The 19,649-nt window shown below is 42.8% G+C and overlaps 1 protein-coding gene across 3 annotated transcripts in view; it reads left to right on the top strand.

The window, feature by feature from the left end:
* The window catches only part of sema3d (sema domain, immunoglobulin domain (Ig), short basic domain, secreted, (semaphorin) 3D), a 55,314-nt gene extending 37,017 nt beyond the window's left edge, over positions 1–18,297 (top strand). For all 3 annotated transcript variants that reach the window (XM_084059178.1, XM_084059177.1, XM_084059176.1), the window contains exons 15-18: positions 766–923; positions 4,501–4,565; positions 6,531–6,670; positions 16,770–18,297. In XM_084059178.1, coding sequence (XP_083915304.1) covers positions 766–923; positions 4,501–4,565; positions 6,531–6,670; positions 16,770–17,276 — 870 coding nt within the window. In that variant the 3' untranslated portion in view covers positions 17,277–18,297. The remainder of the gene's footprint in view (positions 1–765; positions 924–4,500; positions 4,566–6,530; positions 6,671–16,769) is intronic.
* Positions 18,298–19,649: the final 1,352 nt, after the last annotated feature.

The raw sequence follows: 19,649 nt of genomic DNA, 5'->3' as shown, positions 1-19,649 counted from the left end.
GACAGAAGGACAGACAGACAGACAGAGGTTTCTAATTGTATAGTAGGATCATAGGATGCTAGCTACCTTGTCGTGAGCCTGGAGAGCAATGTTGATTTTGGCAGCAAATCTTGATTTAGTTTTAGTCATAGTCTTTTGAATAAAATTCCATTTACTGTTAGTCATATTTTAGTCATCTGAAATGTTTTAGTTTTTCTCAAGATATAAGATTATAGTCGACTAAATTTACTGTTGATTTAGTCGACTAAAATGTATTTTGGCGGTGCCTTGATTTTAAACTTGGTTGCATGCTGAAAATAGCCGATCTACAACAAGCCCACAACGCGTCGCAGCGTGACGCGTTGTGAGCTTGTAGATCTGCTATTTTCGGAGCGCAACACCCGAGCCCGTCTTTTAGTTCTACTGGATCTCTTCTCCACTCGTCCCTCATTAACATTTTTGTCTCCTTTTTATTTGTTGACAAAACTGTTTTTAGTCATTTTTAGTCATCGTAGCTTAGTTTTAATTTCATTTCAATTTCATTTTCATCAGTGAAAAAAGGCAGTCGCCGAACATTTTTCGTCACAGTTTTTTAGTCGACAAAATCAACACTGCTGGAGAGAACCTCTAACCACAGCAGAGAATGCAGTTCTATTGCGTTAAGGCACTCCACTATACAGACGGTTAAAACAACCATAATATGAATGAAAATTAAAGGGAGGAAGTATTGCCGGTCTGCACTTGTATCACACAGGGGTGTGCATGTGTGTGTGTGTGTCTCCACAGCAACAGCTGTACGTGGGCTCCAGTGAGGGGCTGGCCCAGGTGTCTGTCAGTAGATGCCAGCTGTATGGCCAGGCCTGCGCCGAATGCTGCCTGGCACGGGACCCTTACTGCGCCTGGGACGGACACACGTGCTCCCGCTACATCCCTGCATCAAAGAGGTAAGCTAGCAGACATGTCCAGTTACTCTGTATCTCTGTGTGTCTGTCTATCTACAGTATGTATCTATCTATCTATCTATCCAGTGGTGGAAAGTAACTAAGTATATGTACTCAAGTGCTGTACTTAAGTACAATTTTGAGGTACTTTTACTTTACTGGAGTATTTCCAATCTATCTATCTATCTATCTATCTATCTATCTATCTATCTATCTATCTACCTACCTACTCTATTTCTGCACATACACACACCACTCAACACATACTTATTTAATTACAAGCTTATGTAATCGCAGAATTATCTTTTTAATTTCTTCCTCATTCCTTCCCCCGTTCTCCTACTGCAAAACAAACATTTCCCGTTCATTTCTCACTGTCAGCGAGGTATGTTGATATATGGAGGTGTCACAGTGATTTACAGTAGTGAACCTGAAGACTGTTGGTGTCAAAGGAGAGGAAAAAAATCAAACAAACGGCTAAGTTCTCCTGAGTCTTGTTTGTGTGTGTGTGTGTGTGTGTGTGTGTGTGTGTGTGTGTGTGTGTGTGTGTGTGTGTGTGTGTGTTTGTATTACTATACTTGTGAGGACCAAACGAAATAGATGTTGTGAGGACCGTTTTCTTGGTCCTCACAAGAGAAAATGATATTTTATGGTTGAAATCAGATGTTTAGATACGTTTACAATTAGAAAAAGATTCAGGTTTGGATTAGGTTTAGGATTAGACATTTAGAGGTTAGGTTTAGGGGGTCTGGGTTGTAATTTTTTCCCTATTTCATACTTAGTTGTGCAGCGATGTCAAACAATGTCAAAGCGATGTCAACGATGTCAAAGCTTTAGACTTGCGGTTAAAAATGCCCCCCCAAAATGTATAAATCAATCATTGATTTATGCTTCCTAAAATGTTGATGTCCTCACAAGTACAGTAATACAAACAAAGTGTGTGTGTGTGTGTGTGTGTGTGTGTGTGTGTGTGTGTGTGTGTGTGTGTGTGTGTGTGTGTGTGTGTGTGTGTGTGTGTGTGTGTGTGTGTGTGTGTGTGTGTGTGTGTGTGTGTGTGTGTGCACGAGCGTGTGTGCGTGTGTGTGTGTGTGTGTGTGTGTGTGTGCATATGGCGCTGCGTGTGTTTCTAAGGCCTTCTAGTGCTTTATTGTTGATCCGTCAGGAGGAGTTCAGGGTTCTCACTAAATATGTTTTCTATTCTAGTCCTTTTCACCTCTTCAGCAGGTTTTTTGTTTCCATGCCACGGGGCGTTAAGTCCATCTGAGGACTATGAGGCATTGATTGGAAATGCTGTTCCTCACATGATTAATGCTACTGTCATTCCACAAGCTCAGGAGTGCAGTCCTCGAGGTGCAAAATGTGAACGCACGTGCGTCTTCGCGTGCGCGCTTTCTATTGTGGATCTATCGGTTAACAGATAGCAAGCTGTGCCCTGCTGTTGTGAGGGGGGTCACGCCGCGGCATTTTGGGGTCAGTGGGGATGCTGTTATTCGATGTGTTGGTTGGTGGAAGCGATGCTTTTAGCCCAGTGGGCTCTTCTTTGAAAGCTGATCTTCACATGTGTCATTGAGCGTGGGCTAAAAGATGACCCGGGGTCCAACAGGGCTGACACACACCACAGAGGAGGTGGTGACATGAAAACTCAGCGGGGGAAGACCAAGTGAACAAGAGTCTGGAACAATGTGTGTTGACACTGATTGCATGCATTTTCAGCCAATATACTGAGGGTCTGACGTTGTTTGTCGGGGAAAGGGGCCCATGGTCCAGTGATAATAGCCAGGAATACATTTCCTATGCTTGAGTTCTGATATTAAAATATTTTTTGTTGAGGTGTAGTCTGAGATAGTCACTAACTGTGCTCCGTTTAGTTTTGCTTAAATTGCGGCAACACTGAGGCACTGTAATTGAAAGTCAAGAATCAGAGTCTTGTTCCTATTAGATTAACAAAAAGCAGTCTTTGTTTAAATCAGCCGTTATTGAGAACAGCTGTTATGAGAGAGTCTAAAGGAGAGGACGATGTGAAGGCCGGGAAAGGCTGAGGTGATGAGGTGATATCTGGAATGTAGCATGCATAGATTGGAGCTCTCAGTTTAACACATATCTCATCACAGACATTAAAACTAGATTTAGTGCCATACATTATTTTAAAAATGTTAAAAATGTTATAAGATATAAAAGGAGAAATTAAATAAAGATATAAATGTCTAAAAAGATCGTAAGTGCCCTCCTTCGAGAGACTATTCACAAGCGTTTTTGTTGTTGTTGTTGCTTTGAATACCATAACCAGCTCATCTTCATTTCCAACACCATAGAGGCTACCATTGAATGATTACTTCCTCTTCCTTGTTTGACATTAAAGTACATTTCTATCAATGGAAATCCATTCTATACATTCATGTCTATTATATCATATATAGGCAGTTTATTCAAACGTGTCGATAGAAAACCCTTAAGGCTTGGGCATTGGTACTGGAATTAACTGGTCTATGCTATTGTCTTGTCTCTACCTTAAATTACTTGTCTGTCTGATTTTTAAACCCATCCCTTCCCCATCAAGAGGTATGGTACATCTGTTCTCAAGTAACCTGCCTGGTTAAATAAATGTTAAATTAAATAAAACACTTGGTACTCAAGGTGTACATCTGACCTCTCTTCACCCAGCGATGAATTCAATAGGCCTTAATGCAATCAGGACATTAGTTTCCATACACAACACATTGGCTGTAGGCTCATACAGGCGTGCTGCGCACTGACAAAAAGTCATACTTAAACAACATCAAAACAAGATTACTCACTACTGTTGGAAAATCTAATAATACATTTATTGCACAGCTTAGCTAACCTGAGTGTCCACCTCGTCACATTATGGAACCATCGCACAGAACTGTACAGTACCTCTGTTTTTGTGAAATGGGCAAATGGAGAGGAGCGTGCGTAATGTGGCACTCTTTTGGAGACAAGAGCCACTCTTGCACTGTCAGTAGTTACGCCATTGTATCGTACACGTCCACTAATATGTCCGCAATGTGATGGCTTATTGTTGTAGGAAGTGGTGCTTTGGTTTCACAATTTGTTCTCTTGTTTTCTTTTGGATAGTCAAAGTCTAAATGGCCACCACATACTTGTTTGTCCGCTAAATACTTTGGACGTCCGTAGACAGCAGAAGCCAAGTTGTGGAAGTCAAGAAAGTAATCCATGAAAGCTTTGCAAACTACATTGCATCATTCTGTACAATTAGGGTATGCCTCAACACGCATATTGTTCTTTTCTTTATCGCAGTATAAAAACATAAAATGTGTCGTAGGAACCAAAACAAACTCAGCTGATGTGACATCAGAGGCCCCGCCCTTCTCAAGGCACAGCAAGTTGAGCATAAACAGACAGAGATTGAACCACTGAGCCGTAAGCTAATGGGTAATGCTATAACTACGATACAGCCAGAAAATATTGTTTTAATGAAATAAAAGTTTGATATCCATATGTGTGTGTGTGTGTGTGTGTGTGTGTGTGTGTGTGTGTGTGTGTGTGTGTGTGTGTGTGTGTGTGTGTGTGTGTGTGTGTGTGTGTGTGTGTTCTCCAGGAGGGCCAGGAGACAGGACATCAAGAACGGAGACCCTGCCGGTCAGTGCTGGGACACAGAAGACAGTACGTACATCTTGATTATGTTTTGAATTCTGTAACTTTAGATGAGGTAAGATCAGTGGTGTGTTCTACCGTCAGATGCTGTGTACGGCGTATACCTTGAGATTTTTTTTCGTCGCTACCGTATACCTTCAAAAACTGTTTCATCCATTGAAAACGCGAGAGCGTATACCCACGACCACGCGCATCGTATCGTAGCATATACCTTCCGAAAAAAACTATAACACAACACTGGGTAAGATGTCTACTGTCACTGCATGGAACATACAACGATATTTTGTTTAGTGCATCCACTTAAAAACGAATAGCAGCATCAACAAAGAAATACAGATACAGCAACATTATTAAACTGTCATCAACCCGATCACACAGAACTTAGTATACATTGCATGTGTCATTCCGTGCATAGACAACTGGAAAACCTGAAAATCTGTGCATAGCCGCCTCGCATCTCCCCCATTGACTAAACCATTTCGCGCAGTCTCAAGCGAACTGGAGCCCCGTGAGGGACCACCGAGTGAGCTAAAGCAAACGAGTTGCCGTTCCGAACGTTGCGACGTTCGCTTGAGCCTACTCACCGATAGGCGACTATGCACGGAATGACGTGCACTGTGTCCGCGCAATGTATACTAAATTGTGTGAGATCAGGCTGCCGTTATAGTCAATTCATCATAGTCAGTTGTCAAATAAAAACATCCATAATACATACAATAATAAATCTTAGAATAAGGGGAGACCACGAGAAACCATCCACTAGATAAGATATTGCATTTGCCCAACAGCCCATATTGCACTTGGCATCATAAACAAAGAAAAGATAGTCTGTGTGTCTGTGTCTGTGTGTGTGTGTGTGTGTGTGTGTGTGTGTGTGTGTGTGTGTGTGTGTGTGTGTGTGTGTGTGTGTGTGTGTGTGTGTGTCTGTGTGTGTGTGTGTGTGTGTGTGTGTGTGCGTGTGCGTGTGCGTGTGTGTGTGGGTGTGTGTATTTGGGGGAGAATGGAGGTATGAGTACATCAATTCATCACAGTTCTTGGAAAGAAGCTGTTGTTTTCCAGTCTCCTAGTCCTGACCTTTAAGATACTGGGTAGATAATGTAAGACGCTGGGTGATATGGAATTTCTTTAGATGACAGCACTGCGATTGGAATGATGTAAAGAGGCCCATTACTCACTTTGGTATGGGGGGAATAGGTGATTTAAGTAGTCACACCTGGCCAAACTAAATAGACACAGAGATAGGTAAATCAGTCATGTCTAGTATCTGGCTTTTGTGCTATTTTGTTTCCGTTGTGTTATTTGTTTCCGATTGGCTATCTACCACAACATTACAACAAAGGCCTTGCAAGCAGTTTGTGGTCGCGCGGAAATAAAGAGATCTTTTGTCCTAAAACCTTGGCTGTCGTTTGAGCCTGTCAAGCTCACATACTGTGAGCCTATCTGCAGATTTGTACAGCTGAAATTAATCAAATAAATGTTTCCTTCATGAATGGTGCCAAATATCTCCTGATATTTATTATATTGGTTTTACATGGTTTTATTTACTTCTCACGGACAGACTCAACAGACGCGTTTCAACCAAACAGGTCTTCCTCAGTGTAGAACACTTTAATTACAGATGTGACTACATATTTTATCGTCGTCACATCTGACTACAACAACGCTGAGGAAGACCTGTTTGGTTTGAAACGTGACCGTTGTTTCTGTCCGTGAGAGCTAAATAAAAGCATGTGAAAAATACATTCACTGCGTGCAGGCTATTTTTCACTTTCATGACATTATTTAGCCGTGCACCCTAAGACTTTTGTTTAATCTGGAGTGTTGCGGGCCTTCTGCTTAGCAGTCATTTCTCTCTATACAACAACAGCACCTATGCTCAAAGACACACTGCTACTGCATATTGGTGAAGTAAGTGTGGATGCAGAACTATACGGCAAACAGCCTACTCTGCGTGTCTGTCTGATCTCCCTCCAGGTTCTGGCCGAGGACGGGTGGAGGAGAAGCTTCTTTTCGGAGTACAGAGCAACTCCACCTTCCTGGAGTGCATTCCCAAAAGTCAACAGGCGAAGATCCGCTGGTACATCCAGAGACCTGGCTCTGAGCACAGAGAAGAGGTCAGAGAGCGCTCACGTGCGCACGTGCGCACACACACACACACACACACACACACACACACACACACACATCTGGAGTGTGAAGGTGGGTGCTGTTTTCGTTTGCCTCACGTGAGACGTCTCTTATCGCGGGTCAAAAAGCGGTTTATGCTTTAAGGGCCCAAAAAAACAGACGTTCTCCATTGCATAATTCAAGCCCTTACATAAGCACACTTCAAAGCATCAAAACAAGGACTCCTCCCGCCCGTCTCGTTTGATTTACATCGACCTCACTCGCCCCGTCAGCTATGAGTCTTAAACCAGTCAGCCACGGCGGTGCTGTGACACAAATCAACGATGCCTGTGAGTCAAAGTTGTCTTGGGACAGATAGAGATGAGGCCTGAGCAGCACGGGGATGCATGGGGGAAAGGCAGTTAAGCAGACGTCAATAGAACACCCACAGGTTTTTTGCGTTGGCGCGAGGGGTCATCGGAAACGGAGGAGCTGTGCGGTTCCTTCGCCTGAAGCCATTACTGATGTTTATGAGTGGCCGGGGCTCTCTGAAAAAGCTCCTCTACAACTCCTCTGTGCCGGTATCGGAGGCGAGGAGTGACTGAGACCAGACGCACACTGAGAGAGGGGCGAGTGGGGATGGGGGTGTTTGTTTGGGGGAGCCGGAGAGGGACGGCTTCTGTCGCAGTGAAAGATGGTGGAAAGGACTGTTGTTCGGGGGGCAAGGGACGACTAACGATTGAGCAGGGAGGGCTTCGGATGGGAAATTTAGAGTTTGTTTTTTTATGTCTTTGTTTTAACCCATTTAGACCGGGAAAGAATCTGTGTCATTTTTAGATTTCTTTGGCTATTCAAAAATAGCAGATATACTATTTTCGAAAAATCGTGAAAACGTGTGCAAATATTTGAATATATATGTTTTTAAAGCGAACATTTGTAACTCAAATCTTTGCTTCTGGGGATTCTACAAATGGCTTCTAAATCCTAACAGTTTAAAAAAAAAAACGTATGTTGCTATAATCAGTGGTTCTCAAACTTTTTCATGTCAAGGACCCCCAAAATGTTTTGTTCCAGGGACCCCCCAGAAGCAAAGATTGGAGTTACAAATGTTCGCTTTGAAAATATATATATTCAAAGATTTACACAGATTTGCCCGATTTGTCAAAAACAGCAGATCTACAAGCTCATAGCGCGGCGCTATGAGCTTGTAGATCTGCTGTTTTTTAATAATGGTTTAGATGAAAAAAAAGAATGGTTAAAGTGGTTACACAGATGCGTTCCCGATCTCAATGGGTTAATGCATGTGGAGGGAAGAGGAAGAAAGACAAAGAAAGAAAGAGAGCGAGAGAGAGAGAGGGAGGGAGAGAACAGAGGCGGTAATGTGTTTGCATTGGAGGTGCGGAGAGGAGCCTGTCGACGACGGGACCCGTCTGCAGAACGACGACACAGAGGAGACTCATCTAGTCAGCATCTCAGCCTCCCACCCACCCCCCCCCCCCCCACACGCACACACACATACACACACACCTTCTTCAAACACACTCACATCCCAGCATCCACCTTGTTGATCCCTCACTCCCACGTACACATTTAACCCCCCCCCCCCAGTGTAAACACACTAACAGGTGCAAGGGCCACTAAAGACCCATGTGTTCCTTTATGAGCCCCACACAGCGGAAAGCACTGTTTCTCTCTCTCTGTGTGTGTGTGTGTGTGTGTGTGTGTGTGTGTGTGTGTGTGTGTGTGTGTGTGTGTGTGTGTGTGTGTGTGTGTGTGTGTGTGTGTGTGTGTGTGTGTGTGTGTGTGAGCGTGTGCGTGTGTGTGTGTGTGTGTGTGTGTGTGTGTGTGTGTGTGTGTGTGTGTGTGTGCGTGCCTGCATGAGTACAGATGTGCCACTTCAAAACTTCACATGTCCTGCCATCGCCAAGACAGTACATTTTCAGGGGATTCCCAGGGCAATAAGAGGGACAAAGAAGGGCATTTAAAATGCTGAATTATTTTGATGATCACTGCTTTTATGATGCTAATTAATTTGAGCAACTGGTCAAATCACCTTTCGCCTCATAATGAGTCTGACACCTTATTCAACACACATTCTTTTGTTCTCATGTATATGGATGTCTGTTGAAGGGAAAAACGGGGGTGTGTAGTGACAACTTCTTTTCAGGGGCAAAACAGTGCATTTTAAGGGCAGAAAAGGGAGGAAAAACATGCATTTTCAGGCCACTTTCAGGGAAAGAACAGTAACGTGTGAAGTTTTGAAGTGGCACATCTGTATGTGTACATATGATATTTGTGCATACGGTACATGTACATATAGTGTGATTGTGTTTAAAAGTGTGTGCGTGTATTTAAAGGCATGTCTGTAAGTGTATTTTGGTCCAGGGGTCCTTGTAAAGTTATGCTTAAGTGCATGTATATGTCTTTGTGTGTGTGTGTGTGTGTGTGTGTGTGTGTGTGTGTGTGTGTGTGTGTGTGTGTGTGTGTGTGTGTGTGTGTGTGTGTGTGCACACGCGCGTGCGTGCATGAGTGTGTGTGTGTGTGCTTGTGCGTGTGCATATGCGTGTGTGTATATTAATGACTCTCTGCAGCGGAAATCATAACAGCGGCCTCCCTGGGGAGAGCCATGTGTTTTGGAGCTAGCGAAGCACAATGGGGTGTTTTCTGTGTTTGTGTGCCTTAGTGTGCAATAACGTGTGACCCATTGTACTGGAGACAAAGTGACGATGGATCGAACGGAGGATCTCTTTCCTCCCTCAGGATTGTGATGGGATGGACGCAGAAAAAAAAGCTTCTCTTAACAGAGGACATGCATTATTCCACAAATCAATACTGAATTCAATGAGGTTGATTGTGTGCAATGTACTTCATTATAATAATATATCCCCCACTTCCAGTGACCTGGATTTCATTGTTCCCTTCACCATTAAGCACTTAAGCCCTATTTTATACTTACACCACGATGTCACACAACTTTTTTTCAAAGTTTGGAAAATGTATGCTTATAACGACGAGCCCAAAATAAAGATAGCAGGTTGAAAGTGGTTCATGAACAGAAAGTCTAGAAGAGATCAGTGCGCCTGGGTTTTGTATGCGTTAAGTGTTGATTTTGACAGCAAATTTTGATTCAGTTTTAGTCATAGTCTTTTGAATAAAATTCCATTAATTTTTGTCATATTTTAGTTGACTAAATATCCTAAGATTATAGTCGACTAAATCTACCGTTGATTTAGTTGACTAAAATGTATTTTGGCAGTGCCGTGATGGCGTCGTAATGCCTAATTTTACAGTTGGTTGCATGCTGAAAATAGCCGATCTATAAGCTCATTATGAGCTTGTAGATCTGCTATTTTCAGAGCGCAACACCCGAGCGCAACCGAACATAAAATGACTTGTCTTTTTGTTCTACTGGATACCTCGCCCTAACATTTTAGTCTAGTTTTTATTTGTTGACGAAATTGTCAATATATTTAGTCTCAGTTTTAGTCCTCGTAGTCGACTAACATTTTCGTCATAGTTTTTAGTTTTAGTTTTAGAAATCAACACTGGGATCTGGTGTCACATCGGGGTTAGGGTATATAGGGTTAAGGTTTAGAGACCCGTACGACCCCGAAAACAAAATGTGTGAGAAAAATGTAGCGCTGTTTGGTAGACGGTTGGGATGGGGCGGGGTGCTCTGGGTGGTCCTCTGACCGACCTCACAGCTGGGTCCGTGGTGTGAGAGCAGGTGATGTCAGAGAGGTGTCTGCTTCATGTCAAACGTCTCCCCCCCTCTCGTCACTTCGCTTCCTCGTCCGGTTCACCTCATCTGCCAAAAGACGGGTCTCTCATCCTCCCCTCTTCGTCAGCCACACCTTATCTTCTCCTTCATGTCTCCTCACTCCCTGCCCCCTCGCCAGTGGTGTAAAGTACTTTACTCAAGTACTGTATTTAAGTACAATTTTGAGGTACTTTTACTTTACCGGAGTATTTCCAAGTGTCTATACTTTTACTTCTACTCCACTACATCTCAGAGGCAATTATTACTTTTACTCCACTACAATTTTTTGAAAGCTTTAGTTACTAGTTACTTTGCAGATATACATTATTATAAAATATACATTAACCACTTTATCCCTATTTTATACATAGACTATTTGAAAATCTGCCGATCTACAAGCTCACAGTACATCTGCTATTTAAAAAAAATATATATTTTACTTTTGGTACTTTAAGTACATTTTGATACCAATATTTTTGTACTTTTACTCAAGTCAATATTTTGAATGCCAGACTTTTGGTTGTAACAAAGTACTTCTACATTGCCGTATTGATACGTTTACTTAAGTAAAACATTTGAGTACTTTTTGCACCACTGCCCCCTCCCTCGCTCCCTGCATCCTAGTTTACTAACACGTTGTTTCCTCGGTTTATTTATTTATTGTCATTTTGTGCCCTCCTTTGTTTCCCGGACTTCCCAGCAGCGCTCTCTCTCTCTCTCTCTCTCTGTTTGTTCGTTTCTGGCGTGAATAGCAGCAGTCCGCCGTCCAGCTGTGCGTAGCACCTGCAGTCCTCCTCCAATACAATCCCCCTCCATTGCTCATGCACACATTTCCCTCCTCATATCCCCTTGTAAAAGGCTGTGATTAAAGATATGAGCTGGGGGAGCTCTCTCATACTCCCTCCCTCTCTCACTTGTTTTTGTGTGTGTGTGTGTGTGTGTGTGTGTGTGTGTGCGTGCGTGCGTGTGCGTGTGCGTGTGTGTGTGTGTGTGTGCGTGTGTGCACGAATGTGTTTATTCCTGTCCACACTGAACTGCACATTCTCACTCTCAGGTCATACTATAGTGATGAGTTGGGGCCATTGTGTCACCCATTTAGTAATGGGTTGACGCGTCCCGTTGAAGTTCAGTTTGCATACCGATTGGCTTGGAATCATTAATCATCCGTCCTCGTCAACATGCAACTCGACAGGAGAGCCCGTCACATCAACGTCTGACGCAGGGGAGTTCTGTCAAGTCAAACTGTGCTGCATGGTCAGATTAGGTCCAACTTGTCACCCATTTGATAAATGGTGCATTTATAAAGCGCTTTACATAGATTGTGCATTACATTCACCCATTCACACACACACGGCGGAGGAAACCATGCAAGGCACCAACCTGCCCATCGGGAGCAACTAGGGGTTCAGCGTCTTGCTCAAGGACACTTCAACACTAACTCTGGGGGAACCCGGGATCAAACTGGTAACCTTGCGGTTGCCATCCGGCTGCTCTACCGGCCACTCTACCCCTGAGCCACTGCCGCCCAGTGTTAGAATCTATTGCCCAGAACCTGGAACACTTAATCAGAATCAGAATCATCTTTATTGTTTATTTTATTTTTTATGCAAGCTCCATAGTTTTTGTGCATTTTGTGCAGTTTTGTGAGTTTTATGCACGTTAATAACAAACAGCAAAGAGAAAAACACAGATGTAGGGCCGCGGATACATTTCCGTGGGTCGCGAGTGAATATCCCTTTATTTTTTGCTTTTCTAAAATTTGTCATTAATTATTATTATGAATACAATGAAAATAATCAATAATCAAAGAAATTCCCTAAATTAGAAAACAAATGTTTAAGAAGTAAGCTTGTAGATCTGCTATTTTCACTAGTTTGGCTCTCGGGCAAACATCTGATTTCTCTTTTGGATCTTGAGCTGATAAGTTTGGGAACCACTGCATGGATGAACATAGAACTTGGTCCTCGGTAGCCAACAGAACAAAACCTGCATGCATCCTGTTCTGCAGGATGCGTGCTAAATGGAGGGATTTCTTGGATTGTGACTCAAACATACATGTTGCGTCCTGGAAAGCGGGCAGCGTTTCAGCTCTTGCTTGACCCGGGACAAAATCTGCGTTCCCTTCCGCCTTAAGATTCTGGTCTCAAGCTTAACGAGGGATCAAATGGTCTTCCTGAAAGCATGAGAAACACTCAACCTTCTCTGTTTTATGGAGCCTTGATGTGTTTAAAATGACTATTAAAAATCTGCCTTTCATTGTGTGTGTCTGGCCACGGATGTGCACTCCTCTCCACATGCATGCATGAACGTTGAAGAATCCATTATAGCCTTCTGTGCATGAGTTTTGCGTTCGCTTATACACACAAGCATGCAAGCAAACACACACGCACGCACGCACGCACGCGCGCACGCACGCACGCACGCACGCACGCACACACACACACACACACACACACACACACACACACACACACACACACACACACACACACACACACACACACACACACACACACACACACACACACACACACACACACATCATGCACGCGCACACACGCACACACACCATCTGGGTGAGTTTAAGTGTTTGGCACTGCAATTTAGTCACAGATGTCATGATTTTGGACTGCAGAGGGAGATGGGGTTTGAAAGGCATGCAAACAAACATACAAACACCACTGAAATGATATTGAAAGATGCCCTTGTTCCCAACAGAGGCGTTGCGTAAGCACGATTTTTGTGCCTTACTGGAATGAACATGTTGCGCTGCAACTTGGCGAGCGAGTCCACGGATGAGAGGGATGAGAGAGATAGAGAGAGAGAGAGTCAGTGAACGAGAAGGTGATGGGAGACAGAATATTGATTCTGATGCGGGTCAGGGTCAGAGTTCGGCGCAGAGTCTGTGCCGTAGGGCTCTGCCTTTGGCCACGAAACACATCATCAGTGTCAGAGCCTGAGAAACCATCCTCAAGTTATGCATGCACACATGTCCATGCATAGGCACACACACACACACCATCAAGACTATATGCATCAACACCCACTGACTACTCACATGCACTCATGCACGCACGCACATAATACTCTGAAGCACAACACGTGCACGCACACACACACACACACACATGCACACACACACATGCACGGTATGGAGTTAACCCATAAAACCGAGGAATCTGTGTCATTTTAGATTTGAACCACTTTAACTATTATTTTATACTTTGCCTATTGAAAAATAGCAGATCTACAAGCTCATAGCGCGTCACTTCGTGCTGCGCTATGAGCTTGTAGATCTTTTTTTTTTTTAATTATGAAAATTTCTGCAAATCTCTCAATATATATACTGTCTATATTTTTTAAGCAAACATTTTAACTAAAATCTTTGCTTCTGGGGGTCCCTGGAACTAAATGAGACTAAATTTGAGATGGGGGGTGGCGGCCAAATACATATAAGTTTGGGGGTCCTTGACATGAAACAGTTTGAGCACCACTGATAGCAATGATATAGCAATGATATAGCAACATTTAGCATTTAGCAACATTAACAACAGAAGACATTTCCAGGAACAGCGAGACATTTGTAGAATCGGCCTCAGGTCTTTAATGGGTTTTAATGCATCGCCCAGATAGCCTCGTTTCCTTCCCAGAGCCTCCTAACTATCTCCATTATCAGTTTCACCTCTGGCCAGGGGGTGGAGGTACACGAGACTTGGAGGTATGCTTTGAAGCATGATGCATACATGCACAGATGGACACGCACACACACATGCACACACTGTGGCGGTGGTGTTGTTGTGAATGCAGCTGTGTTTTTTTAGGGCCCGACACTGGCCATGCCCCCTGATGAATTGTGTGAGATGCTGGTGTGCATGAAAGGAGAGGAGCATAAACATTAGTGCTCTACTCACCCTAAACCTCAAGTACAAACATACCATCACACGCACACACACAGTGTTGATTTCGTCGACTAAAACTATGACTTTGTCGACTACCTTTTTTCACTGAGAAAACCAAATAAAAACGAATTAAAAACTATAGCTTAGTTTTTAACACATTTTGTCACCTTAAAGGAGAATTCCGGTCATTTTAAGTGTTATGTTTGATGTGTGTCAAATGACTTACCAACGTAGAAATGAAAATCGCGTTACTCCACAGATCCCCCTATCGACCCCCACCGTTGGCATAATAGGAGTCGCCCGCATAGCAGCAATTCGCCTATTTTAACAAATGCAAAGTCTGTTTTTTTGCTTCTAGTACTCATTGTTGAGTCCCATGATAATGTAACAGGCGCTAAAACTCCCGACAAGCTAACGGCTAATAACAGAACGAGCTAATGCTGGTTGCCGGTTTCTCTCCCGACCTGGCAACCTGGGGCTGCCATGCAGAGAGATAAGCAGCCCCAGCGTTAGCTCGTTCTGTTATTAGCCGTTAGCTTGTCGGGAGCTTTAGCGCCTGTTACGTTATCATGGGACTACAATGAGTACTAGGAGAAAAAAACAGACTTTACATTTGTTAAAATAGGCGAATTGCTGCTATGCGGGCGACTCCTATTATGCCAACGGTGGGGGTCGATAGGGGGATCTGTGGAGTAACGCGATTTTCATTTCTACGTTGGTAAGTGATTTGACACACATCAAACATAACACTTAAAATGACCGGAATTCTCCTTTAATGTCACACATTAAGGTGACAAAAAGACTAAATATATTGACAATTTCGTCAACAAATTAAAAACTAGACTAAAATGTTAGGGAGGGACTAGTGGAGACAGTAAGACAAGGCATTTAATGTTTGGTTGCGTTTGGGTGTTGCGCTCTGAAAATAGCAGATCTACAAGCTCACAACGGGTCGCGCTGCGACGCGTTGTGAGCTTGTAGATCGGCTATTTTCAGCATGCAACCAAGTGTAAAATCAGACTCCATCAAGGCACCACCAAAATACATTTTAGTCGACTAAAATCTTGTGATATTAGGTCGACTAAAAATAGACTAAAAGTGAAAGATTTCAGATGAGTACAATATGGAATAGGAATTTTATTAAAAAGACTATTACTAAAACTAAATCAAAATGTTCTGTCAAAACACGCACGCACACACACACACGCACGCATGCACGCCTGCACGCACACAGTAAAATCCTCTTGTGTTAATTGAAGTCCGAAAATGTACAAATTTAACCAAACACTCATGGGTCCGTTTGGTTCCCTTTGTACACTCTCAGAGTTAAAAAATGGGTAAATGTTTACAGGCGTCACACAGCTAAATATCTCAACACAACATAATGATCTCAGTTCCCTTGACACCCAGCACTCTGTGCGTCCGGTTTCAAGGGTCATTACCATGGTTAACACTCCTTGGCTGCAAATCAGCCATGACGATTTATGTGTGTGTGAACTGGGCACTGCGTACCGAACAGGTGTTTGGTGATAGGCTATTGAGCTGATTGATAGATTGGTCGGAATAGCAACGTTTCACCTGTATTTTTGTGTTCAGAATTATTATTTATTTTTCGAAGCAGAGTCTCAGAACTACTATTCTGTCTGATTTGCTTTTGAAATGGATACTGAAATATTTAATGCCGGCAAAGGTTCTTTTAACCCATTAAAACCGGGATCGGTGTACTTTTAGATTTTTGTGTTGGCTATTCAAAAATAGCAGATATACAGGCTCACGGCTGCGACCTTGTACTGTACAGTACATCTGCTATTTTTTGACATTTTTGAAAATTATTTGTGTGAGAACTACTGATTTAGAAGGCATCTAGTAGAATCGGCCTCAGTCTTAATGGGTTAAGGATACAATAAAATGTACTACATGGGATTCAAACCCGGGTCTCCTGCATGAAGACATCCCCTCCTCCCCCCAGCTTATGAGCTTCATTCAAAGTATCAACCAGTAGGTGTCCTAACCCACTGTTTCCCAAACAGTGGGTCGGGACCCATATTTGGGTAAACTCCTTTCATCAATTAAAAACAATTCCAACATTTTTCAAAAGTATTTCATAAATACTTTGCGAGTTTGTAGATCTGCTATTTTCACTAGTTTGAGTCCCGGGCAAACGTAACATTTTTCTTTAGAGTCTTGAGCTAAAAGGTTTGGGAACAGCTGTTCTAACCGACATCAGGGTCTAACTTTCTCAATGGAAAAGTAGGGAGACCACCTCCAACCACAGCAGATGTGCTAGTTATATTGTATTAACATACTGTACCATACAGATTGGCTAAAATAGTTTTAGTGGTTAATACAGCTTTATTCATTAGAATATAGAATAATTCATTAGCTTAAATTGATTTGAATAGAAATGACTGGAATTGAACAATTTGCTTGATTGTGTTTCCGTCTCAGGTGGGACTGGATGAGCGCGTGGTTCACACGGACCGAGGCCTCCTCATTCGCTCCCTCCATTCCTCGGACGTGGGCACGTACCTGTGCGTGGCCCAGGAGCACACGCACTTCACGCACACCCTGCTCCGCGTCACGCTGCGGCTCGTCACGCACGGCCAGCTGGACGGCCGGCCCAAGCCCAGCGAGGTACCCGTGGCGGTGGCCGAGCCGCCGCCGCCGGCGGTGGCGGCGCGCCCCGGGGCGGAGTCTCGCCAGCGCTACAAAGACTACCTGAGGGTGATGAGCTCTCCAATTGGCTCTCTGGAGGAGTACTGCGACTCGCTGTGGCTGGAGAAGAGACCCCCGCGGGCGCGGGGGAAGGGCACGGCGCCGGGGAAATGGAAACACATCCAGGAGATGAAGAAGAGTCGGAACAGGAGGCACCACCACATGGGGAGGCAGGAAGACAGGCAACGACGACACGCCAGGAGGGCGGAGTGGGAAGTGGGAGCAGAAACAGAGAAATAAGAAAAGTCGACAAAAGAAAACCGGGTGTTAATTTAACTGAGTTAAATTGTGTTTTTAGAGACTGTAAGGTGCGTGTACTTCCTTCACTGAATGATTCGCTAACAGTCACGACTTTCAACCACTCTGACTATCACAGGCCTTTCAGACTCATAAAATATACAGCAGTGGTTCTCAAACTTAAACATTTCAAGGACCCCCAGTTTTCGTATGCATTAGACCACAGACAAATGGGAACAAATGGACTCTTACGGGTCCCTTACTGGTCCATTTGGTTCCATTTGTACACTCTCATAGTTACAGACCTGTAAGGGTCCATTTGGTTCCTAACTATCAATAATTTAGCTGGGTAACCCCCTGGAACCCCCTCTCAAAGTGGGGTCTATATGGACTCTACTTTGAGAAGCACTGGTATACAGTATACACTACTGTATACTGTGGCCATTCCTGCATGTCTCTCATAGTTGCCCGGCGCAAATAACATCAAATCCTGCTGCGCCGTCATAGTAGGTGAACTGACGAAGTGAAAGTAAACTCCATCATTGGCCCTATTAGGACACAGCTTTCTCCTGTCTACTGTTTTGTTGTTTGTGTGTTTGTTTGTTTGTTTGTTTGTTTGTTTGTTTGTTCTTTCAGATCAGTGTTCAGGAAGTGTAGAACCGAGGGGAGGAGAAAGAGAGGGAGTTGATGATGTCAAATCAAAGCCCAGATGATGTTGTTTTTTGTTTTGTTTTTGTTGTGGTTGTTGTTTGTTTGTGGTAATGGGAGATTGTGTTCATGTTGAATGACTGTAAATATTTATATAATGTGTACAGGAGCAGCACCATGCTCGATTTAGGATTAGCAAGGACCTATTTTACTGACTAAAAGGATAATCATGTATTATTGTGTGCGGAGACAAAGCAACATTATTTTTGTACAAAAGTAATTTTACTACATTGTAGGTAGGCTATAGTAGCTGTTCTTTTTTATTGTCTTTTGCGTTGCCTTGAAAGTTATTTAAATAAAGTTTCTAGGTATGGTTGATTTGACAATTTCTTCCAACAAAGTGACAAAGAGCATATTTTGCTAGATAGACATAAAACAAGACTCGGATGAAATCCCAGTTGTAGCTGGCTGGCCAGCCATGTAAATCAAATTGATTAGTTTGATGAAGCGTTGCACCCTTACTTTTCCTAAAACCCTATCTCTAGCTTTCCTTGACATACTATACTCACACACTTCTAATCTCAACCATCATCCCTTTAAATAAAATATAACTATAATCTGTATATTCAATCAGGTAAAGAGTCAAGAATGTATATAAAGCCTAACGTATGCTACGAAAGTTGCAGAGTTTGAAATCCCATAGCCTGAGGGGGATTGGACAATAAAATCCCCCTGGATTCCTTGGATCATAACGCAACTCCCAAAATAGGAGCTAAGTATTTAATTGTCACAAACATCTTCCAAGCTTGTGGAGCAGGAGATGAATTGTTGTATTATAAACACAAGGTTGTTGGTTCAAATTGAACTTTGTCACTCTACATTTAAACACTTTCAGGCTAAGTATTGAAATATCCTTAACATCTCCAATGCTTCTATAGCATGAGAGACATGCCAGCGTTTTATAAACACACTGTCCCTGTTTTAAATCCATTATTTTGTCACAAACATCTTCCAAGCCTGTGGAGCAGGAGATGCATTGTTGTATCATAAACACAAGGTTGTTGGTTCAAATTGAACTTTTTCACTCTACATCTAAAAACTATCAGGCTAAGCGTTTTATAAACACAAGGTCTCTGGTTTGAATCCATTATTTTGAACATTTTCACATCTAAATCCTAACCAGGCTAAGTAAGTAGTTGTCACAAACATTTTCCAAGTATCTGTGGTGCTGGAGATAAGGCAGTATCCTAGAAACACAAGGTTCCTGGTTCAAGTCCACTTTTTGGATCATCTTCACTTTAAATCCTATTAGAGTAAGTCATTTACTCATCATCTACGTAGCATGGGAGAAAAGTCAGTGCTTTGTTAACATAAGATTATTGGTTCAAATCCAACAATGTTTTCCAAGTTTGTATCTGTCTCTAATCTTTAACTGAAGAACATGCATAAGAACTATTAAGAACATGCATAGAACAATTAAGTGTGAACCACAGTGGTAATTTTACATGACTCACACACAATATTACATTATTGTACAGTCTGATAAATTAGGATTCATTTATAGAAATAGAGGATCTACAAGCTGGCAACATGTGTTGTGATTTCCTAGTTCTCTAAATCTCACTACGTGTCTTACTACATCTCACTATATCTCATGGGGTCATTAAAATCTATCCAACAATAAAAATCTATCCTTGATCTGGTTGTGTTTAAAACAATGCCACTGCA

This window comes from Gymnoscopelus microlampas, assembly GCF_963454915.1.
Source record: "Gymnoscopelus microlampas genome assembly, chromosome: 6".
NCBI lineage: Eukaryota > Metazoa > Chordata > Actinopteri > Myctophiformes > Myctophidae > Gymnoscopelus > Gymnoscopelus microlampas.
Note: the sequence above shows the minus strand (reverse complement) of the source record. Positions and strands in the feature narration are given on the sequence as shown.